General features: G+C 37.2%; 4 protein-coding genes across 4 annotated transcripts; 2 read left to right on the forward strand and 2 right to left on the reverse strand.

Annotated features, from left to right (window-relative positions):
• Positions 1-1,424: 1,424 nt before the first annotated feature.
• LOC110056229 (cell growth regulator with RING finger domain protein 1-like) lies at positions 1,425-6,467 on the reverse strand. The gene is made up of 5 exons (XM_020762687.2): positions 6,204-6,467; positions 4,277-4,514; positions 3,672-3,843; positions 2,986-3,096; positions 1,425-1,974 (listed from the first exon to the last, which is right to left on the reverse strand). Exons 1-5 carry the CDS (start codon positions 6,430-6,432, stop codon positions 1,591-1,593), a joined length of 1,134 nt encoding a protein of 377 aa, XP_020618346.2. The 5' UTR covers positions 6,433-6,467; the 3' UTR covers positions 1,425-1,590.
• A 40-nt stretch (positions 6,468-6,507) lies between these two features.
• Positions 6,508-7,922, forward strand: LOC110056230 (uncharacterized). Its single transcript, XM_020762688.2, has 3 exons — positions 6,508-6,671; positions 6,953-7,046; positions 7,360-7,922. Exons 1-3 carry the CDS (start codon positions 6,567-6,569, stop codon positions 7,554-7,556), a joined length of 396 nt encoding a protein of 131 aa, XP_020618347.2. The 5' UTR covers positions 6,508-6,566; the 3' UTR covers positions 7,557-7,922.
• A 3,269-nt stretch (positions 7,923-11,191) lies between these two features.
• On the forward strand, positions 11,192-21,084 carry LOC110056090 (E3 ubiquitin-protein ligase FANCL-like). The gene is made up of 15 exons (XM_020762527.2): positions 11,192-11,311; positions 11,401-11,459; positions 11,659-11,719; positions 12,106-12,162; positions 13,061-13,158; positions 13,620-13,667; positions 13,958-14,006; positions 14,737-14,808; positions 16,234-16,272; positions 16,769-16,967; positions 17,115-17,160; positions 17,708-17,789; positions 18,533-18,649; positions 19,438-19,509; positions 20,267-21,084. Exons 1-15 carry the CDS (start codon positions 11,192-11,194, stop codon positions 20,297-20,299), a joined length of 1,152 nt encoding a protein of 383 aa, XP_020618186.2. The 3' UTR covers positions 20,300-21,084.
• LOC110056091 (uncharacterized) lies at positions 20,909-27,421 on the reverse strand. Its single transcript, XM_020762529.2, has 6 exons — positions 26,808-27,421; positions 24,245-24,372; positions 23,298-23,375; positions 23,037-23,129; positions 22,330-22,513; positions 20,909-21,982 (listed from the first exon to the last, which is right to left on the reverse strand). The coding sequence occupies exons 1-6, from the start codon at positions 27,100-27,102 to the stop codon at positions 21,810-21,812; spliced, it is 951 nt and encodes a 316-aa protein (XP_020618188.1). The 5' UTR covers positions 27,103-27,421; the 3' UTR covers positions 20,909-21,809.
• Positions 27,422-27,632: the final 211 nt, after the last annotated feature.

Here is a 27,632-nt window from a genome sequence, read left to right on the forward strand (position 1 = left end):
GCTGGTTTACTAAACATTTCGGGCTTAGCCCTTCTTCAGAAGGTGAGACTTACCATAAGAAACTGTACACTTAAGCACGAACGGAAAGCGCATGCACACAGTACAAATCTGCCTTTGGGGTGGAATGTTAGATTTGGAATGCCTTTTTTGGGGGGGGGGAGGGGAACATTAAATTCTCGCAGGAAAAATATAATGCTCTTAACCCACTGAAAGGCACAGTTTTTGGATGCAATTTTGTCACCATGAATGGAGCATCAGAATGACCAAAAGATGGTGTTTCTCAAGTCCTTAAATTCTGGTCAAGTTTCATACATATTTACCTGATTGAAATACCTTTGCCAGAAAAAACCCATAAACCATAAAAGGTGAAATACGACCCTTTTCACGGTTAACTTTTGTCAGTTGCATTACAATATAAACCAACTTGTATGAAAAGCAATTTCATACAATATTGTAGTTTCTGCCCAAATATCTGTCATATCCATGTTGGGTTACATCCTAAATTAATGCAAGTGAGTGCATAAATACCTCTTACAAACTGAGCTTGAGGGCCATACTGTAAGTTACGGTCAGAGTTTAAAAAAAAAAAGTTGCGGTCCAAGTTTTTTCCCCATCCATTTATGGCCCAAGCGCGAAGCACATGGGGCATAAATCAAAGGGGGAAAAACAAGGATCCGTAACTTACAGTACAAGCTAAGAATGCGAGGCTAGTAAGATGTCTATTATATCTCTACTGTGTGTCTGCTGGGTTTGGGAACGATTTCTATTCACGCAGAGTGGCTTCAAATTTCTGATGCACCTCGAAAGCAAAACGAGTCAATTTGAAATCGTTGTTAAATCAGCAATTGTTGTTAGCAGCTTTTAATACACATTGGAGAAGTAAAAGAAAGTTTCAAACTTTTACTTGCTCTAAAAGTTAAAAACACTTGGCGATAAAGCACGAAACATTTCAGCAACAAAAACAGCTTTAAATTTTAGAGGGGTGTACAGTTGAATATGGCCTGCTAAATTGACCAATCACAGCATGCGTACTAACTGAGAGATATCATAATAATTAATATCCAGTCTTCTTTTTTCCTTGCCTGAGAGGCACAGTGGATCAAGGGTAGTGTGCTGAACTCGGGATCTAATTATCCAGGTTCAATCCACTGGCCGGGGACATTGTTCTGTTCTAGTGCTAGACCCTTTACTTTCACAGTACCTCTCCCAACTCAGGTGTATAAATGGATACTGACAAATTTACATTTTGTGTAATACTTAATGGTAACCCTTCAACAGACAACAGTATGCCATTCAGGGGATGGGGGTGGGGAATACTGCCAGTCGCTTACAGAAACCAGGATAAGCTTGGGTGGTATGGACCGCAGCTCCATGCAGACTTTACCTTACTTTTTCCAGTCATTCAAAAGAAATGTACCAAGAAATCTGTTTGTTTATTTGTTTATTTATTTACTCCTTTATTCAATATTTATTAATTTAATGCCTGTTTTTTAAACTACTATCGGAACAGGTATAAATTAAAGAAACTAGTAGATTAATGAACTGCAGTATTGAAAATACACCATAATGTTGAGTAATTTTGTAGATTAATCAACTTGCAGAAAATACGCCTCTTAGAATTTCACCTATTGACATTCTCTTAAGTTCAGTGCTGACATCAGACTCGGCGTCGTCAATAAATGGTTCATCTTGTACCTTAAAATATGATTGGATGGGCCCTCGGCACATAGGGCAATAACTAAGCTTCTGGAAACAGAGTCCACATATGCATGCATGCCTGCATGGTAGGAAGGCCCTGGTCACAGGCAGTGCTCGGCAAACAATACACACTGCATTACTCAGTTCAGATGATACGGCAGATAAATTGCCATCTTCAGGTAGTGATGATGATGATGCTACTTGGGTTGATGTCCTTTGACCAGATGGCGAGGTCTGTATTTCTGTGATATCATCACTCTCTGCTACAAATAGTTTCTATGGATTAAGAATCAAGGGGCAGGGGTTTGAGGGAAAAAAGCTTAGTTAGCAAAGGACAGTTCCTGAATAGCTTTAGCTTCAGTACACATCTTTGGGCTCAAGTTCAGGTCAGTGATTATCAGAGGTTTTTAGTTATAGAGGAAAGAGCGGTTTTCACTGGAGTGTACAAAGTAATTCGTATTTGCTTTGATTTACCACAAAAAGCAATTGGCTTAAAAACTTGCGCCACTTAGTCTTCCAATCAAAAGTAAAACCAAAACCAATTGTGACTCTCACATGTTTTCCCACGTGTTGTGTCTGGTACAAAATACTTGCTTTGAGTTTTCATTGGTTCACTGCATTGTCCAAACCCTTTGTGATTACAAGTGACCAAAGTGATTTCTTTGGTTTTGGTTTTTGTGAGACTCGATTGAAAACAACTCTAAGCATTCAAAGATTTACATTGTATGAATGAAAAAAAAAGGAGAACTAAAGAATGTCCTCAACCTCATTCTTAGGCTTTGTTCCCCCCCCGGCCCCAGGGGGGTACTCTATTAAGTTTTATAAGGGGAGGCTCTGCCCCAGGGTCCAATCTCTAACCATTTTGTATACCATTTTGACAGAAAAGGTACCCCTTTCATAGTACCAGTTTCACACCTTCTGAAGAGCACTGCATCCCTTTCCTAAACCCTTGGAATGAATTTAATAAACAATACGACAGGAGAACATCAAGCATTACCAGAAAAACAAGTATTACTCATTCAGTTTACATTCACATTGTACCTAAATGCCTTTCATATACCTAAAGTCTAAAAAAGGTACCCCTTTTGAACGGATCAGCCTCTTCATATAGGCCATTATAGGGAGTTCCCCTTCCCCCTGCCCAGGGTTCTTCTCAACCCTCCTCCCTGAGAAAAAAAACTGATTTTGATTTGTCCTTCAACAAACAAAATTACACAGTCCTGAGCATTAATATCATACTGACAAATCTTCAATTTCTGGATTATGGATTCACATGACATAACATACCTTGATGCTGTATATTTTCCCCTCTGCGGTTTGTACACACTGCATTGCTATGCTGCTGGTATGTTTACCAGCAGAAGAATGCGAAAGATTTATCACTGTTATAAGAGCAACCTGAAATGAGGGTGTAAAGTGAAACTATTAAGTTACCAGCCTGTCACTAAAATCAACATTGGCAGAATTCATATGGTACTAGGGACGATTACTCATCTGAGAATTAACCGTCTGAGATGGGTAATTTGTCTGCTTGAGATGGATAACTTGTCCAAGCATAAATCCAAATTCCTCTTCCTCTGATTCGTCTGTCAGCATGTCTTGAAGACGTGCTGACCGATGAATCAAAGATCAACATCTTGATCAATACTCGGTCGACCCTTGATCCACATCTCAGTCAACAGTCAGTTGAGAGTTGACTAATTTTTGCAGTCCATCAACCATCGAGTGTCAATCGAGATGCCAATCGAGTGTCAGTCTAGTGTTGACCGAGTATCAATCTAGAAGTTGATCGAGATGTCAATCAAGATGTTAATAAAGTGTTGATTGAGGGTCAATAGAGGGAACTGATCGACACTTGGCTGCAGATGTTTACAATTATTAGTACACTGTCAAGATTCTGATATACAAGGGACTTCAATTATGAAAGTGCTCAATCCATATTTGTGATTCCACTGTATCACAAGGTATCTTACAATGTCAGAGAGTTGTTGTGGTCCACGTTCATCATCTCTCATGGACATCTCTACAGTCACCACTAGCACATATTTCAAGCTGCTTGTGGTGCCAGCACCATTCATTGGTGGTTCATATTCCAGATCTGATGGAGGCACAGCCAAGATTTCCATGTCTGACCCAGCCTCATAGCTGTACTGATATTAAGGAAGTCTTGAAATTAAGATAGATCAAGTCTATACCATTTCAGGCACATGAGGAACAAATAGCTCCAATAGCTAATAATCTGTTACCTGCCAATTTTGATTTCCTTTGTTGCAATGGGTTGGATGGGAAAGTAAAAATTAATAAGGCATAGGCTCTGTTCAACCACTTTGCTTTTTACATTCAGCATTGACTGTCAAAGTTCATAAAATGTGCCGTCTGGTCATCCAGGACAAGTAGATTGTCCTACCTAGCAAGTAACTTTTTATTTTCACTCGCCTGATGGGCAAGGGCCCAGGCAAGTCATCTGCCAACTAAATAAAAAAAAAGTAAACTAAGACTTGCCCAGGGCAAGGAAAATTTCAGAGTTCATTGTCTGGAAGGCAAGCTAGAATTCATGATTGTGGTTTGTCAAGGATACAATTCTGATGCACTGCGGTCCTTGTATGAACCCTGCAGGATATGTTCAAGTGGAATGACACGCATACTAGGTACATCCTCTAAATCAGAATCACTGCTGTCATCTTGTGTATCATCAAACATGCTTCTTTGCTGTGTGTTCTCTTCACAAAGAGCAGCATCCATAGCAGTCTTCTTAACTTCCCAGTAAAACGTCACATAGCATGGGACAGTTGTACTCAGAAGAAACTCTACTGGCCCTATATAGTTGAAAAACATTGTTCTTCATTAACGTTAATCATAAATTCTAAAAAATATAACTTTTTATAAATTTATTTTCATAATAAGTTGGTCAGAAGTCTGATTGGAAAGAGTATAGATTTTCGTCACTGAGGTATTGTAAAAACTTTGTAATTGTTGGGGTATTGTTTGGAATGGTAAAAGTATGATATAATATATCTGGCTATAGCTGTAACTACACTGGGTGTAATCTAAAATTTTCAAAATTTCATAGAAATGAAGTTCTTTATTGGAAACATTAGTATTCTATGTACAAGATTGTACTAAAATTCATTAAGTCTTTCTTTTGCATGCAAATGTAATAATTTTTCTAGTCAACATCATTTGAACTGGGATCTCATTCCAGTTTACTATTAAAGCAAAAGTGCAGTTACAGTTTCAGTAAGCTTAGCTTTTAGTTCAATAAAGGCACTGAATGATACAATTTGTTTTTTCATTTCATAAGGTCAATTGACCTTGAAGGTGACAGTTGACAAACAGTTTTGTCAGTCAGGGTAGCTTGACTGTTTTTGCAGTTTCTAGTAAGTGTTTGGGAATCGCAGAAATGACCTGGATGTGGCTTGCAAACTTACATTAAGTGTTTTGTTACACCTCCCGACTCAAAAAACAGAAAAACTATGAAGAAAGATTTGCTTAACACCCTTGCATGCGGTAGCTGTGCCCACAGTATGAACAGCAGCCAAAATTGAGCTGTCCTACCAAAATGACACAACAAAAGTCTTCTTCTTTGCAGCTAACAAAAGATTAAGAAAAGACAATACTTAAGTTGCTTTGGCTTCTTCTATTGCTTAGGTTTGATTTGACAAGGAACAGTATATTTTGTTGTAAATGACTCAACTATTTTCCTACCTGGCAACAGTGATCGAAGAATGAGTTGCCAAACATGAGTGACCCATTTTTGGTGCCAAATTAAATGCTTGGACACAAAATGTTCAAATTTTCTCTTTTGTTAATCTCATATGTTTTTGCAAATACAAATCCCTTTTCTGGAATAATGAATGCCCTCTCTAGTGAAAAATGTTGTCCAACTTCAATGCCCTTCCTGTTGACATGCATTTGATGTCAAGCTGACTGCCACACAAATTTGCTGTGGTTTCAAGGTGCACAACCTGATCATTTGTGAGTTGAAAGTTCAAGTTGTTGTTTCCCTAGGGAGTGTGAGTTTTGACCCATGACATGTGACACGTTTTCCTCCAATTGGAAAACGCGTTTGAATTGGAAGGTAGGACAATTTGTTTTATACCTTCATTTGAATTCTCGGAAGGACAAAACCTATTCGTTTTCACTCTTATTTAAGCCTATGGTGGGACTATTTCCAAACAAAGCGACCCAAGAACATTCTTTGAATATTGACAAATGATGTTTGAGTGATTTAAAACGATACAAATGGCCACGTATTTCTTTTTTTCTGTACAGTAGTGTGTTAAGATGGCTAATTTGTCAGAAATCTACCGTTAACAACTGAGGTTTTCAATCCTTAAGTTTGCAATGTAAGCTCAAATTTGCAAGCTCATAGACTTTTGTGAGACCAGCCTTAGCTTGGTTGAACTAGTCGCACTGTAACAGACAGTCTGTTATTAAACGTAAGCTTGTTAAATTTATTAGCTAGTATAATTTGGATATATAAACTTTCATTAATAGCAGATCACCTGTTTTTATCGTGGAACCATTCGTCAGCTGATCATCTGTCTTCAGTTTCAATAGGAATGGATTCTTTACACCAACCATATGTTGTGAAGGGATTTCCCTTGGAGGAAGATTAAAATGATCAAACATGGCCTCTCTTTCCATGGCACCTAGTCTGATTATAAACCGACCCAACATAAGAAAACATAACACAATTATGAAAGCGGACACAAGAGTCAACCAGTCCGCCATCTTGATAGCCTGCGATTTGGTTAGCGGAAGTAAATCGGTTACTACGTTATGTAATTTAAACCAAAGGAAGACTGATCAATACCAGTGATCCCGCAGCGACTAACCCAGCGACACAACCCGCGCGCAGCGACAAGATGGCTTCCACTTCTAAAATAGCAAAGAGATTGGGATCTGTCATCAAATTAAAGCCAGAATCGTATGAGAAGTACAAAGAACTGCATGCTGCAGTATGGCCACAGGTAATAAGTAGTTATCTGATCTGATCTGCGTCCCTTCAACTAGACCTGAGTATTCATACGAATTGAACTCTCATTTTTTCGAACCTCCCGACAACTCGAACCAAAAGTCGTTTCCCCTCCTCAGTAAAATGCTGTAATTTTACCCCCGATTTCTCGAACTATCCGATTTTTCGAACCACTTTTCATTTCCCTTGGAGGTTTGAAAAATCGGAATTCCACTGTATTTAAGCTTACAACCATTTATCATTAATTGGCTGTACATGTTATTGGGTAAATTCCAGGTGTTGCAAAGAATATATGACAGCAATATCAGGAACTACACCATTTATTATGACAAATATCACCAGTTATTGTTCTCTCACATGGAATATATCGGTAAGTCTATTAAGAAAGGAATAATTACCGTAATTTAAATAATTAAAAAGGAATCGATACAGTGGAAAATCACTAGTGTGCTGTAAACCCCAGTACAGTACATTCTGAGGTGCACCATTTATTATGACAAATATCACCACTTATTGTTTTCTCACATGGATTATATCGGTAACTCTTCGTAGAAATGAATAATTACTATTAAAAAATTCGAAAGGAATTGCTAATTAACCAGCAAATCTATTCATAACATTACAGTAATAAATTTGCAGCATTCTGATTGCAGCAATAATAACTAACTCTGGATTTTATTTAGGGGATGACTTGGAGAAGGACATGGCAGCAATAGGAAGTGATCCAGTCATGAGGGACTGGTGGAAGATCTGTGAACCTTGTCAGGAGTCATTAGATTGGACAGGGCCGCCACCGAGTGAGGGAGGCAAGGGAGGCAACTGGTGGGCTCCGATAGAGGAAGTATTCCATGATGGTCATCCATCTACACAGTACAAATAGAATGATTTAAAATAAAAAAAGTGCTCTAAACCTATTGGTATTGTAATTTAGTAAATAATATTTTTGATAGTACAGTGAGGAACAAGTGCAGAAATGAAAATCAAATTGTCATTGAAGAAACCCAGTAGTTATCAACTTTATTATGCAATATAAATTTTGGAACATGCAAGAGCACTCTAAGTTATCCTGGATCATCATAAAACAAAAGGCTTGAGAAACAGAAGACATCTATTCACAATCGTGACTTTTGACTTAGCATTCAAAGCCTGGATATGTAGTGAGTTATAACTGACTAGAAGATATTACATGTAAGGGACGAAAGGAAATTCCTTTTAAAAAATGAACTCAATAAACAGTGGTATTTCATATTTTTTCATAATTTGCTTTCTTTTGATATCATTACTTGGGTTCATTGGACGTTCTGTAACATCTAGAAGAATGGCCAGGAGAGTGATGGTCAACAAATTATGTTTTCAGTACTCTCCTGGTGATGTAAAAACATAAAAAAGGTCTGTGACTGCAGAGGGTCTGAGACCAAAACAATTGTATAAAATTTTTCAATTTATTTAGTGGATTGGGATTGTCTGTCTTTAACCTTTTTTAACTTCGTAAATTTTTCGGTTTAAACCCTCCACCCCTCTTGAAAGTTAATCTTCAGGACAGTACAGTTTTTCCCGCCTGCTGAATCCTGATTAGTCAATTCTAATTCAAGGCGTGGCAACCATATGTAAGGAGGGCTTACAAAATTCTCTTACCCTTCTCTCCACAAAACGAAGTCACTACTGTCAGTACAAATGTCTAGCATCCAGCACTGCTGAGATTGCACTCAGATATTTTAATTCACATACATAAATACATACATTTATTGAATCTCCCCCAATAGGGGCTTTTCAGCCACAAATTGGTGCCAAAGACCCATTGACGTCAGCTTTTCATGCGTCTGTCCTGTTAATGATCATGAATTTCGTCATAACATTGTCAAAGTAGCTGTGGATCCACGAGGAAATAGCCGAGTGGTTCCGCAGACTACTGGTACTTTGACAATGTTTTGACGAAATTCATTGTCAATAACAGGACAGAAGCATGAAAAACTGACATCAATTTGTTTTTTACGATAACAAACTGTCAGATTGTCTGCTCTTGCTCGTTGATGCATCGCGTAAATTTTAAATTCATGTGTCTGTCTGCTTATTGACAATGAAAATTAGCCAATAAGCAAGCGAGAATTTCTGCAGTTATCGTAAAAAAAATTACTTTACAATAGTATAAAAATCAAAGTGCTCTATGAGCAAACTTGTCGATTTGCCAGTGGATCATGATTGACGTGTGGCTTACGGGTTATTCTGCTTATTCGAGTTACCATATTGACTTCTGGCAATACTTGTTATAACAGCAGTCTTTTAAAAAAAAGAATGACTTTTCCCGCATGTTACATGAGTACAAGAACTGGCAAAGTTCCACTACATGACCTGCGTTGCTGAAGACGAAAGCTTAGTCTGCTTTACGCGACTCAGCGGCGTCAGATCGAGTGCGAATAGGTGATCAATAGGTTGCGAATACGATCGAAGGGACTCTACTCGAAAAAAAAAAAAAACACCCGACGAATCCGGGAATCGAACTTGGCTTCACTAGATTGGAACGCGGGTGCTAACCATAGTAACACGTGATCAAATTTCTCCGGCGTAGTGTAGGCGGGGCCTTACGCTCCCTTTTAGACTTTTAGTATTGACTGTGCTAGATTGCCTTTCTTCCTCTGCGACTAAATCGATTTACATCGGGGAAACTACAAGCATCTCTAGTCTGTAAGGACAAGAAATCACTATGGAGGTTTCCCTGATATATCAGAAGTGCCTTCCTGTGCTCCGTGTCACACGAGGTCATCATCGTGGTAGAGAGAAAGGAAACGAGAAAACCACGAAAGACAAAGTTGTGCACAGGTGCTTTTTTGGTAGGCTTTTACCGTGTTTGGCCATGGAGTTAATTGTCTCTTTATAAAATCAGCGTAAAAATATCATGAACTTCACGGTACAGTATTTCCTATATTAAGGCTACCGTGGATAAGCTCTTCCTCCTCAAATAAAGTCGGGTAGTAACTCTTGCAACAAAAGAACAGACAAAAGGAGCCCGAAGCAACAATTAGCTGCTATAATGAGGCGACACATAGAATTACAGGCTTACAAGAGGTGCCAAACTTCCCCTCGAATATGCACCTCTCTAGAATCGTAAAAGTCAAACCGTCCTTAGAAAACAGTCTGAATGAATGCATGACGTGAGAGAAGTTATTACTCTAAATTTCAACGGATAAAGTTCCTATCAGATTTGATAAGTCGCTCTCTAGCTCCTTGGTAGTTTTTTTTTTCTCTGAATGATTGGGCTGGCAGTCATCTTCCCCGGGGAAGTTCCCTTATAAAAAAGACGGGGATATTTGTCGTACCTTTTAGGGGTTAAGAAGCGGTTTTATTTGGTACCTTAGGATGTCCAGCCTCAAAAGGTCCACAGCGGGAGCTTTCGTGGTAGCTTAAAGGGTATTGAGACGAAAACATATGACGGGAGATATTTGACAATCAACTTTACAAGTAGAAGATATTCCAAGCAATCGTCTTTATCGCCATTAAAAATTATGAAAGCGTCAGTTAATGTGTTGTTTTAGAATTGCTGCCTCTTAGGGTTGAAAAAATATTTAAGCCACGGCCAAAAAACGGGATTTGGTACCTCGTAGGGGTTCTTTTCAAAATTTCCGACGAGCACCATCTTGACTGTATAAGAAAAGCATTCATTAATACCTTCCCTTCAGCCTGCTTATTCATCTGTTGATATTATATCTGCGAAGTCAGCTCCTTCGTTACCGTGTTCCTTTTATCCTCAGTTTTTCTTGCTGTAAAGGATTTCGTTCTCTTCTTTAATTAATCCAGCCCATTTTTTCTGACCACGCTTTTGTGAAATTCTTCTTCGTGATCGGACTTCACTTGATGTAACTAAGGACGCTGCCTTTGATTGGTCAGTCGAGCAGATTAATGGCTCTGCCTTAGTCTCTTCTGTCTTTGTTTCGACTGTTTTCTAAGCTTATGCAGTGGGAGCTATCCCGTCAGTTTTTGTTTCCTCAGGTATTTCGCGAAACAAGGCATCTAGCGAGGACAGTTTACGAGGAGAGGGCAAATTTCTCGTGTCATCTGTAAGCCAGCATTTGCTTTATCGAACAAAATACTTTTCGATGGCAGGGCGCTCATAAAAATAGTTAGCGAGCCTTGTTATGTTTCGTCGATTACCAATCGACCGATACTGGTATTGTGCGAATCAACGGTTCTAGCGAGGACAGTGTTTGAAGGGAGGGCATAATTTTTAGTGCCATGCACTCTTGCATATATGAGTAATAAATAATTTTTCGTTTCGTTTCGCTGAATACCGTAAGCCTTGTATAATTATGTTAATCTGTTTTTAAGGAAAGTTGGTGTGATATCTTGTGAGTTTTACCAACTAAATTTTAAATGTAGATTATGTAGATGTAGAATTTCAAACTCAAACAAAGAGCTTTGTAGACTCTTTGTGCTTCCCCGGCCCCACCCCCGCCCCACCCCCTTGCACCTAAAAACTATCAGCTATGTCAGCGGTATGTCATTTATTTGTGTTGGTACTTCATGTGTTGGAATAGTGACAAAATGGCGGGAGCTAGGAGATTTCATCTTTTGGATGTATCTCCACAGCTTATACTTCAAGACAGGACGAAAAGGTTTTACGACGGCTACATCACAGTATGCGTAAGTAGGAGGGAAAAATATTTGGCTGTCTAATGTTTATTGGTTTTTTACAATTGCTTTACTTTATAGTTTTATCTACCATTTTGCAGAAGAAGAGTTTCCGAATTTCCATCGAAATTCCTGAGAACAATTCATTGAAAGATGCCAGGTGGGTTTACTTACCCAGCGAATTTGCCGCGTTTGAAGTTTTTAGCATCGGTTGATGTTTTTGCAGGTAGAAAATGGAATGTTCCATAGCAAGGTAATCAGAAGTGCACTAAGTTAGGGGGGGGGGGTCACTTTTTAGAAAGGGGGTACTTATTGGAAGGGAGGCACTAAATTTACACACGCTGTGTATGTATCTCTAGGATTGAATGTGGATGGAAACTGCGGCATTTACTAAGAGGTTGTGAAAGTGTCATAAAACAGGTAATATAGCCGTGGATTGTGAAAATGATCAGTTTTATAGGTATGCAGTGATTGGATTAAAGTGATGAAGCTTGACTTGATATCTCTTGTGCAATTTAAAACTTCCTTTCTTTTCACAATACCTTATTTCCTTCCTTGTTTACTTAAAAATCTGTCTTTGAATAAGGGCTGCATATAACAGCAAAAATGTAATTACTGCACCTTTCAGTAACATGTGGACTCTAAAATTCAAAACTCAACCGACAAATGCGTTTTTCGCTATTGTAATAAAATGTTTGGCGCTCCTCCCAGCTTCTGACTACTGCCGAGCACTGTTTCATTGTCTGAACTGTGCTCAACGATTTGTGACACTGGATTTTAAGTTAACAATTTTTTTCTTTCTGTAGAGGCTAACACAGAGTGTTGATCTACCATCTTTCTTGCTGGAACTCAAGAGCATTCTGGTGTGTACAATGTATTTGTTGACTCTTGTGAAAATTTATACTGGTATGTTAAAAAGGTTATTGATTAGTTTTTGAATGTTGTTTCCTGAAAGCCCCAATAGTGTATTAGAACATTTCCTGTAGAACGTTCTTGTGAGATCCTGATTCTCTCTAAGGCAGTTCGATCCCTGGGCGGTAACTTCCCATATAAAATGAACTAGTGGTAATCGTAGATTAAAGAGTGCATTTGAGTTTCAGTAGGCTTGGTAGGTTAAAAAAACAAAAATTCTAGGGAAAGCATTTTGTGCCTGAGCTGTTAGGTAGGCGTGAAATTGGTCTCCCTTCAGCAGGGGCAAAAAGGATGGGGTTGCTCGTCGGAAATTTTGAAAAGAACCCCTAAGAGGTACCAAGATGCTGTTTTGTTGGTGTGGCTTGAAGTTTTTTTTCACCAGTTCAATCTTTTTGAAAAGACAAAAATCAACATTTCCATTTTAAGTTTTGATCTTCTTTATCTTATGTGAATATGTTCCTTTTCTTACTACCTTCCTCCATGTTGCTATCTGATTCCTCATCGTCAATGAAGAAATTCAGTAAATACCATTCTTATTTTCACTTATGAGACAAAATTTTATCTCATCCATGCTATGCAGAGTGCATTTCCACAACTAACAAAGTATTGATGAAAGTGTACAGTTTTTGTAATTCTAATATGACTGGAGACAAAAAGTTTTGTTAATAAATCGGGGCATTGAGAGTTCCCAATCCCAGACATTTTTCTGGAGATATGGTAATATGTAGGCAGGTCTTAGGATGAATCAAATAATCTTAAAGTTATCTTTTTGATGTATTTGAGATTTCAGAGTACAATATTTTTGTCTTCGTTTCAAACGTCTATTAATCATACTTATTATTTTAATAGGAAAAGCTCCTGGAATGCCAAAAATCAGAACAAGTTGTTTCACAACCACATGTGTACACACATTTGGTGACCGAGTTGGAAACTATTGGATGGGAGAAGTGAGCTACATAATATTCAGCCATTAAATAAAATGTACATGTTTTCAAGTTTTAAAGTCCAAACTGGTAGAAATGCTTTGCAAAAAAAAAACCCAAAAAATGTCTTGATCTGTTACAAAAAGGGTAATGTGGTTAGATTTCTTTTTGATCATAGATATTTCAGTCTTTACATTACTAGCAGAAAGGTCTGTTGTTAAGAGACAAGGAATGGATGAAACGACTGTCTTAGTTATAATTTCCCTCATTCTTTCTTCCTATTTTTTGATGTTTTTCATTGTTCAACAATGCCTGACGTAATTCAGAGCCAGTGAGGCTTTGAGGAAAATATAAATAATTTGAAATGTATTGTGTTAGGAATAATCAATTGTTTTGTTTGGTTTGGGTGCAGGGTTGATGTGATCATATAAGTTTAAACTGTTTGGAAGACTATTCTAAGGAACATTTGTTTTTTTTCTTGTTAGATTGGCATATGTGGATCCATCATTTCAAGTGTTAAAATTTGCAGCTAGGTAAATAAAAATATTACTTTGAACCCAAGTAGTTATCAGTACAGTCACTAATTTAAAAAAAAGCCTCACCAAATCCATCATGTTTGCAAATTGGTAACAGTTAATTTTAGGAATTCAGCCAGTACTAACACTGGATATCACGCAAATAAACTGCCACATGTACAGTAGATAGTCTTTGACAAACAAAAAACTAACTAAAATTATTCAATTGTGAACATTTTACTGGAAGGCACCCTGCCCTGCTAAGACACTTTAAGCTATCATAAGTACTCTCTCGTCATCTTTTTTAGAGACATTAAAGATAGAGAACATGTTATAACTATCCATCTATCACCTCAGGTAAGAATTAGATATCAATGATATTAGAGACTCAGTAGTGTATAGAGGATATTATTTGGTGGTGCAAAGATATGAATTTTATTTGCGAGTGCTAAAAACAATATTTTACAAAATAATGAGTGCAGCAAGTGACTAAAATATTGTTTTGAACAGGAGAAAGTATTTAATTCATACCTTTAAGGGACTGTATAATATTCTTTTTATTACATAGAAAAAATGACTGTTTGCAACTGCAAGAAAGTGGGAAATGACGCATAGATATCTTCACTAGTAAGGATATGGAAAATACATCACTTGGGTCGGCTGGATTCAGTTTTGTTAGAATTTTATAATAAAAAAACTGTTTGGAAAATTTAAAAGAAATCACTTTAAAATGAAAAGATATTTACAAATAAAAAATTGAAAAATTGAAAGTATAAAATGAAAAATTTTTGCATTGAACAGTTTAGACCCTGACAAAAAGAGTGGAGTCAAATCCAACAATCGCAGCCTCAGGTGTTGCCTTTTGAACTCACTGAAGAAAAAAAAGTTAACTGTTACTAGACTGCAAAGATAACTATTTGATGGCAGGGGAAATGCTCCCATTAGTTCAAGTTAGCATGTTAAGGCACAGTTTTAGACATTTAACTACAAAACTGCATAACAAAAGGAACTAAATATTAATGTTTGTAACTACAAATACAGACCAAACAAGCTACTGACAATAATCTGGCCATTTTTTTTTCATTAGCATCCTCTTGTGACACCCACTTGTACCACAGACCTACCAGGACAACGTTTTGCCTTCACTTGGTCATCCCAGGTAATTGAAATGTAGCATTTGCACCAACAAGTATGAAATTGATTCAGGACAGAAGCATATGAGCTTCTGTTCAGGATTAATAAGCCATGCCTTTTTGTTGGACTGTAGTTTTGGGTTCATAATTTAGGGGGATATGGCAGAGAACACAGCTACTAATTAAATCTAGATTTGCCAACCCTAATAGGACTTACTGGATTCCAATTCAGGCCCTATATGAGGGGGGCACTCCTATGTAAAAAAGACAGCGTTGCTCATTGTACCTTTTAGAGGTGAAAAAGTTAAGGCAGCTTTTGTACCTCTAAGGGTACTCAGCCTCAAAAGGTCCACAATGAGAACTTTTGCAGTACCTTTTAGGGTATTGAGCTGAAAAAAAAATTTGACAAGAGATGATCATAATGTGTTGCTTTAGAATTGGTACCTCTTAGGGGTGAAAAAAATTTCAAGCCATGCCCACAAAATAGGATCTTGGTACCTCTTAGAGAGTCCTTCCTTCCCCCTCCCGGCTATTTCTGTTATTGATTGTCTATGAAGTAGGAATGTAACACAAATTTGGCAGGGCAGTGCTTAATCTCAAATCTTTCAATTCAAAAAGCCCAGACTGTAGTTGCCTGATGCTTCAAGGTTACTGGCACCAAATCTCAAATCAGCAGGTTCATCTTTCCCTCCAAGATGTTTTATTTGGAATATTATCAAAACCATGCCCTTTACTCGACTTACTGAACTAATTGGTAAACTACTTATATGGGACTGCAGAAGATGCCAAATTCAACCCACAATTCAAGGATTTCGTACTAAAATTGCCATCAAATATGAAACGGAAAGTAAGATCAAAAAGAAAGATTATTTTAAAAAAAAGTGGGTACTAATCCCAAATTAATTTATGTATTATTTCATTTTTTTTGTTAATCACGTAGATGGCGTTATTATTATTTGAACTTTTTGAACAGCATGACAACTTTAACTGTTTTTTTTTTTTTTTTTTTCTCTTTTTCTTTCTTCTTTTTGCATGGTTAAAAGCACAAAGCTAATTAAAATATTCTCCCTTCTGTTGTATCTCTTAATTTTCAAGCTTTGTAGTATTGTTAGTATTAATTTTTGTGAGCAATGTAATCGCGTTTGTATATTTCATGCAAATAATCTATTAGTAAATAATCTCGGTACTGTTAGTTAATATATAAGTGTGTTCTTCATCATTGTATATTGTAGAGTTGTTATCGTAAGCTAATTATATATTTATTTTTGATTGTAAGTTAATTGTAGATATTTTATTCTTCTGTAAGTAACTTTAATGTAAGTAACATATGTTATTGGTAAATAAAAAAAAAAAGAAAAAAAAAAAGATGCTTCCCACAATATACTTTTATTATTCAGTATTCTTACCTAATAATTTACAAATCTAAGACGTCTTTCTTTCTGTTTTTCCAGAGTCATCCTCTTCAACAGTTATATCATCAGTTTCAACAGGTCAGTTTTTACAGGGATATTTTAAGTTCCAAACATAAAATACTGTCTAATTCTTCATACACATTTGCTTACATTTCTATTAATCATAATTGATAGTTAACAGAATTTTGTGGTATATAATTTATTTTTATTAAACTTGGATCTAATTAGAATGAGACTTCACAATAGCTGTTAGATTATAGTGTTCTACACCTATTGTTTTGTGTTATCAGGATGTGGTCAAAGAACCTGAGAGTATGCAAGAGTCAATATCATCAGCCTATTACGTGGGAGAACATTCTTTTTGACTTTTTGAACGTCTTCAAATAGGGTGGTGCTACAGAACTGATGGGATTGTACATAAGCTGGCAGTCAACTGTCATTGAGTTAGATTAAGGGTTTATTTCCCTTGTCAGATGTTTAAAAAGAGAAATTACTCTAGACATAATTTTCTCACTAATAATGTTTTTATCCTGGCTTTAATAAAATATATTTGAATTTATTTTTCTTCCATTAGGTTCTCTCTCAGTTTGAAGATTTCTGGGACATGCTTGATGAAATAGACAGTAACACTTGGGTCCTTGAACCTGAACATCCCTCCAGGTCCTGTACTAGCAGAAGGATTGCTCTTGGTAACAATGCCTCTATACACATAGATCTGAACCCAGCAAATCCCAGACTTTTACCAGAATGCAGATTCATGGGTGCCGACAATGGTATTGAACAACGTTTTCTCTTTTGCATGTTGCATAGTAATAGCATTGTTATTTTAGAAGTTGGAGTTATATATTTGCTATTTTTCTCCTTAATATTTTTGTATTTGGCAAATCATTCATAGTGTTTTTATTATGATCATTTTGCAGTGATTGTTCCTCTACGAGAGCATCTGAATGCAAACATTCATTCCTGGTAAGAATTTTAGCAACTCTCATCAACTCTAACAAGAACCAACTGAAAGCTAACTGATCAAGTTACCACCCACTTAGTCTCAATTTGTAATATAAGTGAAGTCTGCACACAGTATGAGCCAAGGGTCCCATCAGGCCAGAGCTTCACAGGGTTACCCCCCACCATTAAATTTGTCAGTACCCATTTATACACCTGGGTGGAGAGAGGTACTGTGAGAGTTAAATGTCTTGCCCAAGAATACTACACAATGTCCCCGGCCAGGCTTGAACCTGGAGCATGCGATCCGGAATATAGCACACTAACCATGAGGCCATCGTGCTTCCCACTAATTTGTAATATATTTTGGGCTTAAATTTGTTTTTGGTTTCAAAGTTTAAAACCAGTTTGATTTGATACTTTTCCTGTTTTGCAAGATTTCAAAAAAAACAATAATTTTAAATTCAAGTTAAATTTTCACTATTATTGAACTATGATTGCTATGAGTATAATAACTGTCTTGCTGGTATGTCACACTGCTGATAACCTCAATAACAGATATTCTATTTAGGAATTCACAGTTATCAGTTTTGACAAATCTGGAGAGTTTACTGGGACAGAAATTTCCTTCTCCTTCCACAACAAAGAAAGAGGTACAATACAAAATTGTGAAAATTGCTACATTTATAAAGAGATAGAAAACATTTTACATGTTAATTTCTATCAAGTTATAGAAACACAAGTAGAAGTTTGGGAGAATGCGAAATGTTGTGTGAACATGTGATTGAGCTGGTGGGAGCTTTTTCAAGTTCTCCCAAACTTTCACGATTGTTACTATAACTTGACAGAAACACGAAGAAAATGTTTTCTATCTTTCTATTAGAAAACAATCCAAAGAAAAGAGTGGGCAATATGACTATGACAACTTTTTTGTGTTTCTGTTGAGTTATAGTTCAAAACATGATTTTTAACAAATCAGCCCACATGTTTTCTTTGGGTTAGTCATTCTGTAAATATAGTATAGCATTGCATATTATATATTTTTTGGAAAATTTTGATTTGGTTCATAAGACTTTGGATAACCAATAGTGTCCAGTACTGTTTGATTAGAGAATAGAAGTTCTTTGTTTAATCAGGAAATCCACCAGAAATCCACCAGCCCAGCTAGGGCTGATCTAGCGGGGAGGACCAAACCCCCTAAATTAAAAAATGAGACATTACTTGGTCTCAGAATGCCAGTAATCCCATTTCTGATGACCTCAAAGATGTCCCTGGACCTTCTATGGCAGTCCCCTTCTCAAACCCACTTTTATCCGCCCCAGCCAAGTCTGTCAGACATGACTCTCTTGTGTTAAGAGAGCACAGTGTTGATGATTATACTTTTGTTTCATTGCAGGATTTCAGCATGGAGTGTGGTATTTGTTATGCCTATCGCCTTAATGACCTGATACCTGATAAAGCTTGTGATGATTCAAGATGTGGACAGCCTTTTCACAGCTTATGTCTTTATGAGGTTATCCTTCAAGCCATTTTACTGTAGTTGTTATAACTGATAACAGCACTTAGGAGCTGCATTATTGTCCTCACTGGCCTGAAGGGGGGGGGGGGGGGGAGGGGTGGAGTTACTTTGTAAATCTTTGGGTAGGGGTGTGCTGTTGGGACAATGAACCCCTTACCCTATACTAGACCATCATGATCAGCTTGATTTTGCAATTCTATTCTAGACTTAAGACACCTAAAACCCCCACCATACCCCAGACTAGCTATTTTCCATACAGAAACTTTATCACTTAAAAATTGTTGTAGTCCAACAAATGCTAACTAAACCAATATCTTACAAAGTCACTTCCAAGTTTCATTTTCTATTATAGAACCCTGGGGAAAGAACCCTGTTCAGTCTACATTAAATTATCTACACACTGGCCACTTTTCTGTTAAATTATACCCCAATCTAGTCCAAAACCTTCCGATTTCTGTATCCTATCCCAGACTAAACTGCTTGAAAACCATACCCTTCACAGCGGCACATACTGATATAGCTTAGATATTGGAGTAGTCTACCCCCTGGGCTCACTGGTCTGTTTGACAATGAACTGATTTGGTATGTAGAAATTCATTTTTGATCATTCTACCCCATGTTTTCAAGTCTTTGTTTTAGAGTTAGTAGCTTCCCTTTTAATTTTATTACCATTGACAATGTTAATTGCCTCAGAACACTCAAATGTCTGACCATGCTGAGCCATATATAACTGTCTAACCAGAAGTAGATGGTAATTTGATTCATTTATCTTTGATTGGTAGTGGTTGAGAGCTTTGCCCTCAAGTCGACAGAGTTTCAACATGGTGTTTGGCGAGTGTCCTTACTGCAGCAAAGTGAGAAAACTGTTTATTGGTCTTGTGCTTGTGGCAGTTCATTAGGCCATTTCTGAGTTACCTTATGCCTTCCTGTCAAAATGAGTCCTTGTACAAAACCTTTCAAAATCATTCTATACGTGAAACACATTTACATGCACATATGAATTGTTTTGTACAAAGACTCATTTTGACACAGAGGCACTAGGCAACTCACAAAAGACCTATTGTATATGTATGCAAGATGTATGATTTTATTCGATAAAATGTTGTAAATTTTGGTAAGGCTATATTTATATTTTTATAATTAAGTTAATAAAATGCAATTTATCCTTGGTGAGAAAACAGATTTTCATGTGTTTAAAAATGCATGTCGTGTGACACAATGTCGGATCGGACAGGGCTGTAGCTAGTAACAGGTGAACTCCTCAGTCTGTTTTTTTTGGCATGATCTTAGTGTTGTGAATGAATGTAGTCTTCATGAACACTGGAATACCTACATGTAGGAAGGGAAGTTAACCATGGACGTCGCCTCAGTCCACTTTTTTCTGGCTACTGCCTTGTAGGTTTTTTTCCATTGTTATTATTTAACTGAGACTTTGAAAACAGATAAGAAACAAAATTAATTTTTGTTGTCTTTTGTTTTTTTGTTTTTACAAAATTAATTATTTGCGTTGTCTTGTTTAAATTTTTGTGGGTTGATAACTTTACTGCTAATAGTCTTCAATGCAAGCAATCAATGAGAAATCACTAAATTCATTCTCTTATTCTATTTCAGCCAATTACAGTTAAAATGGTTTCAGGAAAATGAGGCTTAGTACTGGCTGCACTAGCTGAAGTTGATTGTTTTATTTGAATGCATCAAAACAGAGTGAAACAGACTCTGTTTTTCATTGTTTTCCATTTATTTCAAAAGTAACATTAGGTAATTTGTGTAGTATGGTATTAATGAACATGTCGGGGCTTTAACAGCACTGTACACTGACAATATCCAAACTTCCACTGTGAAAGAGTTGTGACACAATTTCAAGCTGCCAGTCTGAAGAGGTCATATTAATTTGTAAACAGTTGGGGGAAATCTTGGATGTTGTGGTCTTAAATGTTTATAACCTGATTCTCAAAATTTCCAAGGGTCATCTTTTCATTGTCCCTACCTCACTTCCCTCCTCTGAGTAGAAGTGAGCAACCTTGCAGAATGCACTGTCTGAGAATCAGGCTTTGGGATTGGCGTACAGGCTAGGGGAACAGGGGGGTGCAGCTCCCTCCCCCTCCCCCCCCCCAAAGTGTGTTTGTATTACCATTTCAGCGACACTAATGCTTTCGGGCATTGTATAGTTTTTCTGGGCAAGGTCCAAAGGTGCCTGTACACCTATAGGCCATGGTCTGTATGGACAACAGCAAACAGATAACCCCAGTAAAATTCACTGTGTGAAAGGAGCTTGTTTTAATTATTACTTCTATCCATTCCTGTACAGACTTAATTACTTTATATGACACAATCATCAGTTTGTCAAAAGGATGATATTTCAGTGAACTATTACAACTCTGTTTCAGTGATAAAAAAAAATAAATCTGTTTACAAATATCACTAATAAATATTGACATTACTGTTTGGTTTTTCTCTCTTTTAAAGTTGAAATAGTCACACCTCAGAACAAATGCCTTTTCTTAATGATTGTTGTTTTACTATAAAACTTCATCAAATTCCTCAACAAATGAATGTATTAAGAAGTATGAAAACAACGTAAATAAACCTCCAATTATTTTGCTTTATTGCATCATGACAAATTTTAGGTAATTTTCCTCCAATTTGCACAAAAGCCAATTTACTGGCATGTGCTAATATGTTTAAATCAAGAACTCAACAATGTTTCTGTAGCATAATTTAATTCAAAAATTTTCTCTGTACAGACATTATTTTACTGATTAGTCTACTACTTCAGGATCAGAAATTGAAAAATAATCAATAGTAAAATGGCTGAAAGCTAGCTGAAACTTAGTAATGAATTGAAAAAAAGTTAGAGGGATTTAAATAAAAATATAATCTAGCCTTTTTGCTTATTACAAAAATAGAGGTATGTATAAATTCAATATTTAAATAATACAAGGCATATTCACAACTGAAATGCTTTCTCCATGCCAAAATCTATCACATGAATTGTTTTTTCATGTTACACATATCTTGGACGAATTTGTCATACAAATATACTTACATTAATTTTTATGACAACTGTTAAATGTACAATGTCAATTTTGAAAGAATAATTTAACTGCACAGTATGCCTGCAGATTTTATGATTCATTTTCTACGCATGTTAGTGTCATGAATCAAAGAAATCATGCACGTCATTAACTTGTTCTTGCTCATGTGTTGTTGGTTCCTTGTTCTGTTGCTGAGATGCGGCTTGTTCTCTGTCACCAAGTCTCCCATCATTGTTCTCATCATTGCTTCCTATACTGGGGTTCATAGGGGTGTCAACATCCCATGACTCGTCTGTAACAAGGTTGATAACATTCATTTATTAAAATCAGTGATTACAGATAATTTACATATCTGAAGAATTTTTTTTAGGCTATTGGAAAACAAACATCTTCCAGCAGTATTTACTTTATGTACTTGTAGCAACAATACTTTCAACATATAATTTTTTTAAAAAAGTGAAGTCTTTTCAACGAGACTGGTCCAACAAGCCAGGGCTCTACTCCAATTTCCATAGCGCAAAGGGACAAGAAAAATTGCTTATTCTCTAAGTGGGATGCTACACCATCACAGGTTACCCACCCCCCCTCCCCCCCCCCTCAGCATTTTGTCATGTTGCACCAACTGTTTACAGTACATACCTTCATCTGCATTGTATGTCTCATCGCGATCCACAGCAAAGTCAACAACATCATCACCATCCTGGATCTGCTTAGCTTTGTTGCGCACCCTTTTTGCCTTTTCTTCTCTGCGCCTTTGTTTTGCAATGATTTCAGCCTGAGCTTTTTCTCTCTTCCTTTCTGATGCAGATAGCTTTCCCTCTAACTATAAGAATTCACCGATAAAATATACATTAGTAATGAGTATTCTGAAGTCTGCTCAAAATGAAGTTTTCCTTATGACCAGAGCTTCTGTCAGTTACTGAAGCACGCAGGAAATGAAAAAAAAAAACAATAGGAAAAAAAGTGAATCGGAATGTTTCTACTTCCCCTGGATGGGATGACATCACCCAGACCCAGGCTCTCTATCACTTGCCTCCCTTGTCGTTGAGGAGAGACGAGACGGGAGACAAAGGAAATAGAGCCTGGGATCAAGGTTGATTCATACCCTGATATTGAAACAAACATAAGCATCTGTTACTTTTTTCTCACATTATTCAGGAGTCTTGATCTCCCTGATATCTTGGGGTTAAGTCTGGCCAATTTATACCATTGAAATCTCCTACATGTATGAAGGAGAGTGCTTGAAGACTACCCACCTTCAAATAAACTTCATGATCTCAGATTTGCGCTTTTTTAGGTTGGCATTTCTTCTAAGAATTATTTCTCAGTTACAATGTAGCACTTACTTCTGCCTTTTGCTGCTGTGCTTTGTCCATCTCTCTTGCAATAAGAAGCTCTGATCGCCTTTTAGACACTACTTTGACTTTCTTTTCCAGCTCCTGAGATGCAAGAGATTTAAATGTAAGATTTAAAATTTGTAAATCCTGCTTGTGTTTTTTTTACAAAAAGATTTTTTAGACTGGCAAGTTTTTTTAGAAAACTTTACAGCAATCTGCAAAGAGGAATTAATGAAAAAAAGAATAGTTTTAGCACTGAAAGGAATTTACCTTTTGTCTGTTTTCATCAGCTGCTGCTTGCTTTTGTTCTAAGGCTTCTCTCGTCAAAGTTGGCGCACTCTCAATTTTCTGTTGTAAAGGAGGATAATGATTTGATTGACATTATTGAAGACTGGCACTCAACAAGCTTTAAAGTACCATGCAATGTAGTTTTTGTTGTGCTCAAAAAATTTAAATATGTTTCTACATAGTTAATAGACTAAAATGTTAGGAAGCTAAGGCCAGTAAACATCAAAGATGCAAACAAATAGGCTGAGATTTATGTTGGAAGGTCCTTGACCCTGCATATCTTTTCTTTTATGCTCATAGACTATACATAATTATATAATCACAGTGCTTCTATTGGTTAGTTGTATGAGCACACATAACCACCTTTTGTATTTTACCAGGTTTTTTGCAGGGTCAACCCCAAAATAGCTAACAAAAACATAAAACAAAGAACTTTGCCAGGTCTCCTAACCATTTCCCCTTATTAACTATGTTTCTTAAGATATGGTAACAAGACAAACTGCAGTGTTCATAAGTTCTAAATTAGCGCGGTTGCCAAGAGATAATGCAAAGAAAATTGTCCCAGGAATGGTGGGATGTGAGAAAATTATGACCATGTTCTCACTTGTTTTTTCATTTTTGTGGATGTTTGCTATTGAAAAAAAAATAAACATATAACAGGTCACAGCAACTGTGTGTGTGTCTTATGTGCACTAGTTTAGCTGTGCTTGCTGATTTAGAATTAAAGTAAGTCACCCTATTGTCGCCTGATTCTCAGACGGTTCAGGTCGCTCATGGAGAGAGTGCAGGGCCAAAGTGACCTGAGAATCAGGCTACCTGTTTTAAGCCCCCCACCCACCCTGGGCACTTATACGACCTCCAAGCTTAAAAGATATGCTGCTTCAATTTTTAGAAATAAACAAAAAGAACTGATGCAAAACAGGAACTACCTTAAGCCTGCGTGGTGGTTTGTTTGGCATCAATGGAGACGGTTTCTCAGAATCACTTCGTCCAAGAACAATATCAAAAGCCACTGATTTTGAAACTGGTGACTGTGGCTGAGAAGTTTGGTTTTCTCCTGTTGAAAGAATTAAAATTGGCATGTGATTAGCTATGCCCACCACATTTGAAGTAACAGTTGATAGGAAATTCAGGCATTCAAGACCAAAGTTAAACTTGTCATTTTCATCTTGAAGTTGCTAAGTAACTGATGACATGACAATTCAGTGCTCATACTTTTTTATTGGCTTATAAGTAAGTTTGAAACTTGATGTGTGTGCTATGCTGTAACATAGTTAATAGAGGGTAAAGGTCGGCACACACGAGGGGACTAATCCCTACAACTAGTCCCTGCAACTAGTCCCCTGAAGAGTTTACACGAAGGGACTGGTCGCACGGACTTGTCCCATGTACAGTTCACATGAAGAATTTTGAGGAACAAGTCGCAGAGACTTGTCCCAAAAATTCAAACTGGTTTGAAGTCGTGGGACCAGTCGCAGGGACCAAAGTTGGTCCCCGCGACTAGATTTTGAATAAAAAATGGCCAGTTCACACGATGGGACTTGTCCCCGTGACTTGTTGCAGGGACTAGTCTCCAGGGGGGGGGGGGGGTTACTTTGGGAATTTCTGGGTGGGGATGTGCTGCTGTGACCCTGGAACCCTTAGCCTATACCAGAGCTAGTTTAGCTGAATTTTGCTACCCTATACTAAAGAAAACTTCCCAAATCCCCCCATCTATTGACATTATTGCGGCTAATTTGCGTAAATTTAAACTTGCCGATTTGATTTTTTTATATTTTTGAGTGGCAATTCCTGGTTTCCTTAGTCTAGATGAAATCTTCAATCAACCAGTCAGTTTTGTGAAAAATGATACCCTATTCTAGACCCAAAAGCTCTGATTTATATACCCTATCCTAGAGTAAACTGCTTGAAAACCATACCCTTCACAGCGGCACATACCTACATAGCCCGTATATGGCAGTGCCCCCCCCTGGGACTAGTTGCAGGGAGTAGCCCCTTTGTGTGTGCCAACCTTAATGGTTGTGAAACCTGACAAAGTTTTTTGTTGTATGTTTTTGTTCACTTTTTTGGCCTTGACTGTGCACAGAACACAATAGTTGTTTACTTGGCACTGCTAACGTGTCAGTTATGTAATTCATGCTTACTGTATGAGGGCAAAACAAAAGATCGTGCACGGTCGTGGACCTTCCAACATAAATCTTGGAATCTTTGTTTGCTACTTTGATGTTTGCCTGGCTTCCTCTATTAACTATGGCTTTAATGAAGAATTACTGATGAAAATGAAAATATTTCATCCCCCTGACTGACATTGTATTAAAGGCTGGAGCCAGACTGGGAAACATGGGATTCTATTTCTTGCACAGCAGGCGATTTTTGAATAAAAGTATGTCAAGTATCCTACACGCATACTTGTACCAAAAAAATTCGTACACGCGAACACTGCCCAAAGGAAATGTCACGCACATTACGCGAACCAAAAAAGCGTGTTACATGAACAAGAAAATTCATGCATGCAAAAGTCTTGAAAAAACTTTCTAGTACATGAAAGAATTAAAAGAAAAATCATTTCTTAATACCAAATCACCCAACCCTCGCACGTTACCTCAAAAGTTAAATGGTGCACCCCTAAATACATGCAGTTCAAGACATTTCGTGACTGAAATGAATATCAGGTCGCGATACTTGTCACTCCACCAGCCATACGAGAAGTGAACTGTGTTGGTATTTTTTAAAACTTTCGGCTGACTTGGAACATGTCAAAATTGTAAAAGTATAAAACAAAACAAGAAAAACAATATGTGCAGTACTTAAATAAAATATAATAATTTCTTATTTTCAAACACTGGATAACCTGAAGCATTATGCAGATGTAAACTTGAAGAGTGAAAATTGACTTTGCCGCTTTGTCAAAGAGAATATATTTATGCAAAATTGTTTTGTCGCCGGTAAAACAAACAGTGTATTTTAAATAACCAAACAATTTTTATTTCCTACTTAATGAGATTTGCAGAATTCGTCACACTCATGGCAAACCCCAAAGAGTTAAAATTACAAAGTTTTATTAACAACAACAGCAATATTGCCGTATCAACATAACAAAGAGTTGCTATATACACAACGAAATAATGGGCTTCATTCCTTGGTAAATAGATCTCGCCTTAAAGAATGCTTACTAAGTACACGAGTATGTTTGCAGTGAATGCCAAACAAAAAACTCTTATTGAAAGATGCCTAAAATTTAATTTCAGTTTGATAAAATTTACGGTGCAATAAACAAAATGTTGAATTGGTCATACGCCGCGGGAGAGTTTAAAACACAATATTAAACCCACATGTAATTTACACTGAAAATTATGATAAATCAATTATCTGGATTCTTTCGATGGAGTTAAGCGAAGTCTATTAAAATTGCTCGTGAATTAAACCCGAAGGATTATGAGCCAAAAATATGCCACCAGTATTTTAGTTTAGGAAAAAGTTTAATCCACTTACCTTGTGTCGGAGATTGCTGTGATTCTTTTATATCTTGTTCGTCAAAGACTTCTCGATTTGAAATCGAATTAACAGCATCGCCGTTTCCCTGTGGCTTTACATTTATGTTTCCATTCAGTCGAGTGCTGTTTTGATTGTTGTTTAACTCTCCTGAACCGTTCGCTTTTGCAGCAGTAATGCTGCCGTTGGCGTGGCCATTTGATCTCGAGTCGTGTTCGATTTTGTTACCATTGGCGTGTAAAGGTTTCGCTTCTTCGCCGTTCTGTGGTGTAACTTTAGAGGCTCCGCAACCCATACCGTAAAGCCACTTCTAGTAGCTCTTCACCGGTTGTTGAAGTTCATTGTTATTATTGTCACAAATCTTACGGAGTTGTATTTTGGTGTTCCGCCGAAGGGTGCAAGACGACTTAGTCTTCCACAACAAAGGGTTTCCCTTCCAATATCGATCACGGTATAAAATTGCAGTCAAAATTCCAAGCGTTTTTATGTTACACCACGTCACTAATTCCGATTTCTCAGTATTCCGGCGAGCTGCTCGTTCCTTAAAGAAATCCAATTTGTTGTGAACTGTAAAATGTTCAAAACTTTCATTTGAAATGTCTGCGGGAAGCCGGTATATAAATTGCTCTACAGTTGCCAGGCGACGATTGTAAACGTAAATTGTTCGCGCTCGCGCCCGGAAATTACGTCAAAGCCGTCGTTCAGACGAACACGTGCGCACAGTTAAGTTCAAAGCGTTTAGCAGTTACATGAAAAAGCATTGACATTTGGGTTATAAAGGTCGTAACATGTAACAACGTAGAAAAGTGGGGAAATAATCGACGC

Source organism: Orbicella faveolata, unplaced genomic scaffold (genome assembly GCF_042242905.1).
Source record: "Orbicella faveolata isolate gen_17 unplaced genomic scaffold, um_ofav_v1 contig_24, whole genome shotgun sequence".
In the NCBI taxonomy this organism is placed as follows: domain Eukaryota; kingdom Metazoa; phylum Cnidaria; class Anthozoa; order Scleractinia; family Merulinidae; genus Orbicella; species Orbicella faveolata.